The sequence below is a fragment of the Coregonus clupeaformis genome, chromosome 15 (assembly GCF_020615455.1).
Source record: "Coregonus clupeaformis isolate EN_2021a chromosome 15, ASM2061545v1, whole genome shotgun sequence".
NCBI classification, from domain to species: Eukaryota; Metazoa; Chordata; class Actinopteri; order Salmoniformes; family Salmonidae; genus Coregonus; species Coregonus clupeaformis.
The window spans coordinates 63,515,190-63,526,899 of record NC_059206.1 but is presented as its reverse complement, the minus strand read 5'-3'; the positions used below and the strand labels follow the sequence as shown (position 1 = coordinate 63,526,899).

At 40.6% G+C, this 11,710-nt stretch overlaps 1 protein-coding gene across 1 annotated transcript; it reads right to left on the bottom strand.

The window, feature by feature from the left end:
- Window positions 1-458: 458 nt before the first annotated feature.
- LOC123492613 (maspardin-like) lies at window positions 459-10,893 on the bottom strand. The gene is given in 11 exon segments (XM_045225277.1): window positions 459-1,172; window positions 1,175-1,235; window positions 1,237-1,257; window positions 3,134-3,274; window positions 3,507-3,614; window positions 4,453-4,561; window positions 5,073-5,218; window positions 5,559-5,639; window positions 9,885-10,046; window positions 10,366-10,430; window positions 10,873-10,893. Coding segments are annotated over 10 exon segments (924 nt in total). The 5' UTR covers window positions 10,429-10,430; window positions 10,873-10,893; the 3' UTR covers window positions 459-1,140.
- Window positions 10,894-11,710: the final 817 nt, after the last annotated feature.

The following is an 11,710-nucleotide window of genomic DNA, read 5'->3' as shown; positions in this document are numbered from 1 at the left end:
GTTGGCTTGTACAATGAAACAATTGATGATCAACAACTGTGATGAGGTATATATTTGTTAATTGACTGTCTATATAGAAACATTTAAGTGAAATGTTCTTTGGAAAAAATATATTTTAAGGGTCTTTTGAAGATTTATTGACATGTATTAAAACAGATGAGACAGATGCCAGGGATATAGTGAAGAGTGAGTGATGGAACAGGTGTTCAAACTGCTGCCTCCAGCATCATACAGTATGTGGTCCAGGAGGCAGCAGCACCACCACTAGACCAACCCCCAGCATTATGGAAAATGTTCTATGAACATGACATCTTGTGCATAATGCATTTATTGTGCTTTATATAATTATATCACAAATATGATGAAGGCATTCATAACAGCTTATAACTCCTTTATGACAACCTATATAAATGAATACAAAGTTGGTTGAAATAACACTAAAACAGCACATGGCAGGGCATGTTTTCAAGAAGGCTTTATTAAATTACAAATGAAATATATAACATTATACATCATTTAATTTCTTCCTACTAACATCCTCAGCTGTATATCTGTAATCAGTGCATGGGTTTTCTAGCTTACCAAGTATCGCCACAGTTGGCAGAGTTAACCATAAACATAGAAGGAAAAACATGGAATTCAAAAGTGCAACATCAATTAAATGCATGATATTTATATCACATAAGGCAAAAGGTTCATAACATGGCATCGTACGGCGTTTCTTCTCTCAAAGCAATGTAGCCAATTACGCTCTATTTACAGTGATAATTAAAATATATATTTTTTTTACTGTAAAGTAAAAATAGTATCAGTTCAACTTGTGGATTGATTGTATTCAATATCGTAGAAAAAAACAAGATCGGAGATCAGGTGAAGAGATGACCTTGTTTAAGGAGTGGTTCCATAGATCCGTGCGTGACCAATCGGGGCGACTGGGTGATGGTGCTTGAGATTATAGAACTACAGAAATAGAATCTAGTCATTATATTTCTATGGTTGAGATTTTCTCGGCTGTTTTGCTGGTCAGGGAAACGTAGTTCCCATAGTTCTGCCCCACAGAATCAGCCAATCCGATTCTATGGTTATGGCCTGTTGGTCAGAGCTGGGAGAGAGGAGAGGCTACTGGGTAATGTAGTCTCGTCATTGGTCGTCGGTGCTATTCACCAGGTGCTCTTCTGCACCTCCAGCTCCTCGGCGCTCACCATGTCCGAGTTGATGGCGGCGTACCGCGTCCCCGTGGAACTGCCGCAAGTGAATCTGAGGAGAGGGATCGAGACAGAGAGAACATTATCAGAAATAGTCCATATGAAGTTACTTGCAGGAAGACTCATACGACCATCCTTACAGAATGTAAGCTTGAGATAGATAGTTACCAATTGTGCCGACTTCTTTGAGGTAAGTATAGTTACTACTGTAGTTAGTTAATACCAAGTACTAGCTGAAATTTTGGCTGCATCCCCAAACACCAGATAGACAACAATCTTGAAAAGCACCACTAAACATAGTCAAACAAACACTTGACACTAGGGATTAACACCAGTAACTGGGATCCCGGGACCCGAAGCCCGTTGAGCTGAAGCCCGAGCCCAGGCCTGGTTTGACATCACAGAAATTAAATGAGCCCAAACTCGAAGAAAGAAAAAAGCCTGATTTCTACAAAACAGTAGGCTATATTGATTTAAACTGGTGTTGAGAACAACACGGTGGAGGCGGGCGGCAGCGGAGTGAGGAGATGAGGAAACAGCCATTGGGCCTAGAAAAAGCGCAAAGAGAGGAAAACTCACCTTAGTTATGATCTACTGAATGATGAAAACACTAGAATAAAGTTGCCTGTATGTAACACATTCTTGCTCATACTGAAACTCCCAAAGTTATATCCAACTGTTATACTAATTTAAAGCAATAGTCGTGTGTGGTCACCTAGATTATACATTTCAGCACCGTTTTGAGACAAGCGTGGGGGACTCATCTATATAAATCAATCAATGTCGTATTTGTTTTTACTGAATCTCCGTTTGGATATTTGGTAACAATTAGGCTGGGGAAATGTTAGCGCTACTGGTCAGCTTTATTCTAGTTTGTTCATATAATTAGCTGATCAGAAAAATATTGCTAGCATGTTATACAACTGGATTTAGCTCTTCAGCCTGTCCTACTCTCCACCAAAAGCCTGTGACTGATAATCAATCAATGTAATTTTGCTTCACTGAATCTCTATCTGTATATTTGGCTGGACAAGTGGAAGTGGTAGGTCATTCATTAATTTGCTCATTTATCACTGATCAGAAACATTTAGTACGCAATAATGTATTGTAAATCAAGTGTATTATTGATCTATTGACTCACGTAGTAGCCTTATATAGAGCATAGGCTATTTTCCTAATCATCCCAATCCCACTGAAACCCAACTCCTGTTTCGCATGAAAATTCCTAACTTTATAACGTAATCCATAGGTTGCATTATTAAAACGTCTCGCCTACGCCAAAATTCCACTATAACATTTCCCCTGCTTCTCTGCACTGTCTCCTATTGCTGCCCATATGAGAGCTTCGTGATCAACAAACGGTATGAGAGTAGAACAGTTTGACACCATCATCATCAGCTGAGCCTGAGATATCCAAGATAAACGTACTAAAGCGCTCATGGAGAACAAGAGTGGTGAGGGTAATACCACAGCTTCCTCTACAAGCTAACCCAACCAGCCGCATCTGTGCTACAAAATAGGTTTTGAGCACTGACATCACTTCACTTTCTTATTAATTTCTGTTCCTAATACAATGTAAGGGGAAAATCACATTAAATATATATCCCCTGACATTAAATATAGTGTCATATTTATCATTTCAGTCTCGTGGTTTAAATGGTACAGTTAGTATGACTAATGAAAAATGTCCACCTAAAAATAACTGGAAATAGAAATGATACTTGAAACGAGACTAACCCCATCAGTCCTCTGTTGTACTATCTCACTATAAGCATTTAGACCTGATGTACTCACTCAAGGTAGAAGAAGGCCCTAACCACAGTTCTAGAATCAGATGACCCAACCCCTAATCCAAACCATTGAACATACAAAAACTCTGATCCTGGATAGGTCTTTACGGGCGACTTCTACCAACTAAATGTGCTCACCTGTATATATAGGTTGACCTCAGCACTCCTACACAGGTAGGGGAAGTTTCCACCAGTTTTGAGGTGAGCCCGTCTGGCATTTGGATACAGCTTATACATTTCCTCTTTCGCCTCGTGTGACAAGGCACTCTGGTCGAACACCTTTAAACCAAATGAAACGTGCGCGCACACACACACACAGTCGCAAACACACACACACACACACACACACATGCATAAGCACAGAACAATCTCCAGGTTACAGATCCAATGACCCACCCACAACCCACAAAACAGCCAATCCTTACTGATATGTAAAGTGAGATGTACAGTAAACAACAACAATATTTGCAAGAATGAAAATGAAATGAAAATAAAGAGCAGTTCCTCCTACATCTATAATGGTGACAGCCAGGTCCTTTATCTTGTGAGGCTCCACGTAGGAGTTCTGACAGTTGAGTGTTAGTCTGGAGGCTAGCTCACCCTGGTTCAGGCTCTCCAGCTAGGAGGGGGAGCGAGACCGAGACAGACAGAGAGAGACAGAGAGAGACAGAGAGAGACAAAAGAGGTGGAGAGAGAGAGAGCAAAAGAGGAAGCGGTGGTGAGAGAGAGGGGTGATGAGAGAGAGGGATGGTGAGAGAGAGGGAGAGAGCGAGAGAGAAAGGGGTGGTGAGAGAGGGAGAGAGCGAGAGAGAAAGGGGTGGTGAGAGAGAGAGAGAGAGAGAGAGAGAGAGAGAGAGAGAGAGAGAGAGAGACAGACACAGCTGTGTTAGCCAATTCAGAGAGAAATTAGATGAGATAACCCTTTTCCTGCACCTGGCATGTGAACACACAATTCCTCCCTTTACGTTTTCTCAGAATCAGCCAGCTATCAGATATCCCTACTGACTCACATGTACACCCGAGGATTCCAGTCATCAGCTGATCAGGGCTGTGTTCATTAGGCACACTTATTTTCGCTTCCTGCTGCAACGCTTTTTATAACATGCCTTAATGAACACGACCCTGCTCATATGTGATTCTGAAGTACAAACGTCTAGTTGGGGTGATGGAGAGGTACTGTATTTAAAGGGGCAATTTATGATCGGTAAATCCATTTTTTAAACTTTTTAATTAATGATATTACGCCCATTGATTCCTGAAGAATATAACTTAAACTAAGCTCATGAGGCATTTCTAACTGTCATACCTCATCAGAACCCAAAATATGCATCTCTGCTGTGAATTTGAGAGTGGTTATATTTCTCTAGACCATCGCTCAGCTGTTTACCAAAACAGGGGCGGGGTATCCTTTGTCATTAACTTGCAGATTGCCCCTTTAATGGAGGTCTGGAACTTACTCTGTCGACCATGAAGTCGATTGCGTCGGCCATCTTGGGGTCGACAGGTCCTTTAGCGAAGTTCCCCAGGACAATCTTCTTCAACATGAAGGCGGGCAACATCCAAAAACTGGAAGGCAAGAAGAAACATGGCGTCCCTGTTTAAATGACTCAGAACAGGAAACTACAGGTAGAGAATATACAGGGTTTCTGTGTCTCAAAGCTAAATGGTAAGGCTAGACTGGCAAACATGTAACTTTCATGAACTACGGAGGCCTACACGTTACACATTTTACATTTGTAATGACAGACCATAAAAAAGGCTGTTTTGCATTTTGACAAACACCTGGGTCACATTCAGCAGGGTACAACATTGTGGAGCGTTCCGAAATAAATATATTATGAAGAACTAACATGCCTTTCTGACATGTAGAGAAAGGAATCGTGTCAGCTCTATTCATGACATTTCTATCTGCACCACTCCACAACGTTTGTCCACTGAACAGGACCCTGTTCTTCCTCCACAGCACGGTAATGGTAAAACAGGGTCTTACTCATTAGGCACCAAACGGAACAAAACAGACAAACAGGGGCGGGACAACCTGGCGGTGTGTCTTAATGAATTCAACCCAGGACTGTACCTGTTGGCTGTCAATGTCTGGTTGAAGATGGAGGTGTCACTGAAGGAGTTGCACAGGATCAGAGAGTGGACTCTGGGAGACTTGTGTGTGTGCTCGGCAAACTTCTGGGCCAGGAACCCCCCCAGAGAAGCACCAAATAGATGGACCTATAACAATAGAAATAGTCTAATCAATCAATCAATCAATCAATTTTATTTTATATAGCCCTTCTTACATCAGCTAATATCTCGAAGTGCTGTACAGAAACCCAGCCTAAAACCCCAAACAGCTAGTATGCCTAACATGCCTAACACTTTACTTAAAGCCTTAATGGATTATGATGCACTTATAATGCATTGTTAGGCATGTCATTAGCATGTAAGAGTCCCTTATGTCTCAAAGATCATGACAATATTGAACATTTGCTACATAGAGAGACATGTATTAGTTTGACATGGAAAGAAAGCAATGTAAGCGCAGGGAAGTGGGAAAGTGGGAATGACAGACCTTATCCAGTTGCAAGTGATCGAGAAGCTTCCGGAATCCATCACAGAACTCCAAGAGATCCCAGTACACAGGATACTGCAGCTAAGAGAGAAAACAAAGTGTCATTTTCATAAACCTTCACTTGTAGAATATAGAGTCTAGGAACCCCTGGGGCTAGTTTTTTAAAACATTTAATCCAGATCAAAATGATCCTGTGTTGGGTAAACTTCTTCCTCTTCAGATGTGTTCTAGCCTTGTTTTTGCATACAGTCCTAAGACAAAACGGAACCAAATCTCTAACAGCTTCAAAAGCACTAGATAAACCTAGCAGCTACATAGAAGGAACCAGAATCAATTCAATGCCACTCAGTATGATGTTAATGTCATGACATTCAATGGTGCCTGGGTAAAACAAAAATCACTTGGAATATAGCCTAGTTGAAGACTTACATTCCTACATAAGAATAGACTTGTATTGTACCCTGGCTGGTCTAGAGGTAAAGCCTCCAGCACAGGTCTTTAGTTTCGGCATGGGATGGAATCCAGCCTATAGCCCTTAGACACAACCTACCTCTATCTTTCCTCATTGGCATTCTCGCTCACTATATGTTCAATACAAATCTAAAAACACCTTTTTTAAGAACCTATAGCCTAATTAAAACTATATACCATCTTCATAAAGATGCTTATAAAAGCATTAAGACTTAATTACACTCCTCAGGTCTGACGTCTTACTGTTATATTAGTTCTATTAACTGTGTAGGTCAAAGATCAAAATACCAGCATTCCTTAGATGTGGTCTTTCATCCATTACTGTTCAATTCTAAATTCTCACCACACAGTCCCAATACAGTTTTGCCAAAGTTCTTTAAATACAGTTGAAGTTGGAAGTTTACATACACTTAGGTTGGAGTCATTAAAACTCGTTTTTCAACCACTCCACAAATTTCTTGTTAACAAACTATAGTTTTGGCAAGTCGGTTAGGCCATCTACTTTGTGCATGACACAAGTAATTTTTCCAACAATTGTTTACAGACAGATTATTTCATTTATAATTCACTGTATCACAATTCCAGTGGGTCAGAAGTTTACATACACTAAATTGACTGTATCTTTAAACTGCTTGGAAAATTCAGAAAATGATGTCATGGCTTTAGAAGCTTCTGATAGGCTAATTGACATCATTTGAGTCAATTGGAGGTGTCCCTGTGGATGTATTTCAAGGCCTACCTTCAAACTCAGTGCATATTTGCTTGTCATCATGGGAAAATCTAAAGAAATCAGCCAAGAATTGTAGACCTCCACAAGTCTGGTTCATCCTTGGGAGCAATTTCCAAACGCCTGAAGGTACCATGTTCATCTGTACAAATACAAATAGTACGCAAGTATAAACACCATGGGACCACGCAGCCGTCATACCGCTCAGGAAGGAGACGCGTTCTGTCTCCTAGAGATGAACGTACTTTGGTGCGAAAAGTGCAAATCAATCCCAGAACAACAGCAAAGGACATTGTGAAGATGCTGGAGGAAACAGGTACAAAAGTGTAATATACAGTGGGGGAAAAAAGTATTTAGTCAGCCACCAATTGTGCAAGTTCTCCCACTTAAAAAGATAAGAGAGGCCTGTAATTTTCATCATAGGTACACGTCAACTATGACAGACAAAATGAGGAAAAAAAATCCAGAAAATCACATTGTAGGATTTTTTATGAATTTATTTGCAAATTATGGTGGAAAATAAGTATTTGGTCAATAACAACAGTTTCTCAATACTTTGTTATATACCCTTTGTTGGCAATGACACAGGTCAAACGTTTTCTGTAAGTCTTCACAAGGTTTTCAAACACTGTTGCTGGTATTTTGGTCCATTCCTCCATGCAGATCTCCTCTAGAGCAGTGATGTTTTGGGGCTGTCGCTGGGCAACACGGACTTTCAACTCCCTCCAAAGATTTTCTATGGGGTTGAGATCTGGAGACTGGCTAGGCCACTCCAGGACCTTGAAATGCTTCTTACGAAGCCACTCCTTCGTTGCCCGGGCGGTGTGTTTGGGATCATTGTCATGCTGAAAGACCCAGCCACGTTTCATCTTCAATGCCCTTGCTGATGGAAGGAGGTTTTCACTCAAAATCTCAAGATACATGGCCCCATTCATTCTTTCCTTTACACGGATCAGTCGTCCTGGTCCCTTTGCAGAAAAACAGCCCCAAAGCATGATGTTTCCACCCCCATGCTTCACAGTAGGTATGGTGTTATTTGGATGCAACTCAGCATTCTTTGTCCTCCAAACACGACGAGTTGAGTTTTTACCAAAAAAGTTCTATTTTGGTTTCATCTGACCATATGACATTCTCCCAATCCTCTTCTGGATCATCCAAATGCACTCTAGCAAACTTCAGACGGGTCTGGACATGTACTGGCTTAAGCAGGGGACACGTCTGGCACTGCAGGATTTGAGTCCCTGGCGGCGTAGTGTGTTACTGATGGTAGGCTTTGTTACTTTGGTCCCAGCTCTCTGCAGGTCATTCACTAGGTCCCCCGTATGGTTCTGGGATTTTTGCTCACCGTTCTTGTGATCATTTTGACCCCACGGGGTGAGATCTTGCGTGGAGCCCCAGATCGAGGGAGATTATCAGTGGTCTTGTATGTCTTCCATTTCCTAATAATTGCTCCCACAGTTGATTTCTTCAAACCAAGCTGCTTACCTATTGCAGATTCAGTCTTCCCAGCCTGGTGCAGGTCTACAATTTTGTTTCTGGTGTCCTTTGACAGCTCTTTGGTCTTGGCCATAGTGGAGTTTGGAGTGTGACTGTTTGAGGTTGTGGACAGGTGTCTTTTATACTGATAACAAGTTCAAAAAGGTGCCATTAATACAGGTAACGAGTGGAGGACAGAGGAGCCTCTTAAAGAAGAAGTTACAGGTCTGTGAGAGCCAGAAACCTTGCTTGTTTGTAGGTGACCAAATACTTATTTTCCACCATAATTTGCAAATAAATTCATAAAAAATCCTACAATGTGATTTTCTGGATTTTTTTTTCCTCAATTTGTCTGTCATAGTTGACGTGTACCTATGATGAAAATTACAGGCCTCTCTCTCATCTTTTTAAGAGGGAGAACTTGCACAATTGGTGGCTGACTAAATACTTTTTTTCCCCACTGTATATATATATATTCACTGTAAAACAAGTCCTATATCGACATAACCTGAAAGGCCGCTCAGCAAGGAAGAAGCCACTGCTCCAAAACCGCCATAAAAAAGCCAGACTACGGTTTGCAACTGCACATGGGGACAAATATCGTACTTTTTGGAGAAATGTCCTCTGGTCTGATTAAACAAAAATATAACTTTTTGGCCATAATGACCATTGTTATGTTTGGAGGAAAAAGGGGGTTGCTTGCAAGCCGAAGAACACCATCCCAACCGTGAAGCACAGGGGTGGCAGCATCATGCTGTGGGGGTGCTTTGCTGCAGGAGGGACTGGTGCACTTCACAAAATAGATGGCACCATGAGGAAGGAAAATTATGTGGATTTATTGAAGCAACATCTCAAGACATCAGTCAGGAAGTTAAAGCTTGGTCGCAAATGGGTCTTCCAAATGGACAATGACCCCAAGCATACTTCCAAAGTTGTGGCAAAATGGCTTAAGGACAACAAAGTCAAGGTATTGGAGTGGCCATCACAAAGCCCTGACCTCAATCCTATAGAAAATGTGTGGGCAGAACTGAAAAAAGCGTGGCGAGCACAGAGGCCTACAAACCTGACTCCAGTTACACCAGCTCTGTCAGGAGGAATGGGACAAAATGTAGTGTGGGAAGCTTGTGGAAGGCTACCCGAAACGTTTGAACCAAGTTAAACAATTTAAAGGCAATGCTACCAAATACTAATTGAGTGTATGTAAACTTCTGACCCACTGGGAATGTGATGAAAGAAATGAAAGCTGAAATAAATAATTCTCTCTACTATTATTCTGACATTTCACATCCTTAAAATAAAGTGGTGATCCTAACTGACCTAAGACAGGGACATTTTACTAGGATTAAATGTCAGGAATTGTGAAAAACTGAGTTTAAATGTATTTGGCTAAGGTGTACGTAAACTTCCGACTTCAACTGTACATTTTAATTTCAATTCCAAACTCTGACAATGGCCTAACAGACAAAATGTTTACTTTGCACTGGTTGCCGCTACACTGAATAAATAAGCATAAAATAACCTGTAGAGTGGACCCAGTCTAGTGTATCTAATATTCCAAAATAAATACCTTGGTCATTTGACTGTGGATGATGAATATCTTAATGAATTGAAGATACTACAAGCCATAAAGGTGTTCTTTCACAGTGACTCACTGAGATGACTCTGTACCCCCAGCCTGTCAGGGCTAAGACCTGCTGGAAGAACACCTCCGCTGTCCCACTCACAGGGGGAAAAAATATGATGGGACACCTGATGTTCTTTGGGCCTGCATCATACAAGGACCACACCTTGCTGTCATCGTCGTCCACTATAATCTAGAGAAACGATACAGAGAGGTGAAACATGAATGTACTACCCATAAATGCACAACATTCCATACACGTAATATTAGAGCAAATTCTATAACAATGAACTGTGTTTCTAGATGGGATCACGTGAATGAAAGGGATATTTAAGAAGACTGTGGTGTTGGAATCGTCAATGTCAACAAACGGAAGATATATAGTATAACTGTAAAATTAAATATGACTGTTTTACGTTCATACTGGCTATGACGATGGCCAGCAACTGAATCAACTGTAGTGAAAAAGCTAGCTAGGCTATTGTGGAATGCGATATGGTGTTTTTGCTTACTTTCTTCAGTGGCACTGTGCTTCTGAACCAGTTGTAATCAGGAGATATTCTTATCTCCTCCATTTATGTGGAAACAAGAAGAAGGCTAGTATGTAGCTAGTAGGCTGGTATTAGGATCCTCCTGTAAAAGGAAGGAAGTAATATTATTCTGAAACTGATTAGCCATCCTTCAGCGTGTGTTTGTTTAACAGTAAACTAGCTGACACATCAACATTCTCATTGCCCCATTCATAGACGCTAACTGCCTTTAGCGCCTATTGACGATATTATCTACTGGCCAGGGAGATTTGATGAGAACCGTTTGATTTAAATCGGCTAATAGTTTATCGCATGTCTCTGTCTGACTAGCTAACGTTAGCCATCCTAGCTAGTCACCACTCGTGACGAATACTTACGATGTAACGTTAGCTAACGACCATACGGTTTTTCTCTCACAAAGTTATTACCTGCAAACCGATGATTAATGATAAAAACAAGAATATGTAAAATACAGAGGGTCAATATTACCGTGTTTGCTTTGGATTTCATTCACTGTTTAGGTCCACTTTTATCCACGGATTAGCAACATTTTATTTCTCGTTCCGAACAAGTCATATGACATTACTTGCATGCAGTTCCGTGATGCTCAGGGGCGTGTTTCAACATTCTTTAAATTACTTCCTTCCTCTCCTCGTCTCCTTTCCTACACGATTATTGATCTCCTAAAACCACAGACTTCTATTAAAAGCCTAAAACCTTAGTTTATAGATTAGAGAGAGTATGGGACCAGTGTATCCAATTTTTTCACCTAGATATTACAATAGGACATGGTGTGTGCCCTTTTTAGGCCCATATATCTATAGATAGTAGTCAATGGGCCAGACCAAAAGTTTGTCCACTTTGGCATTAAATTGTTCCCCACAGGCCCCGCTTTCTATGTTTTTCACACCTTTATATATATTGTTGTATGGGAGTCTATGCAATAGAATGTTCGCAGGCTGATAAAGGAATGTTGAGACAAGTTGGAATGTTTACATGCTCATTGAAAATGACTGTATCTAACAAACAATGGAACACTCTATTGCGTGGATCGCTTAAAAACCATGGGATTTTGTCATTTTTGCCATCAGATCTAATGATTTACTTAGACTGACTCATCATTGAAACAACAATGTAACAATGTATATATTTGTTTTAGGAAAATTGGTCATACTGGGATAATAATAATAATAATAATAATAATAATAATAATAATAATAATAATAATACAAGTCCAAGAGATCCAAAGCTGGTAGCGGATTGGTTTATAGTTTATATAGCCACCTGTAATAGTCTGTTGTACACTGAGTGTACAAAACATTAGGAA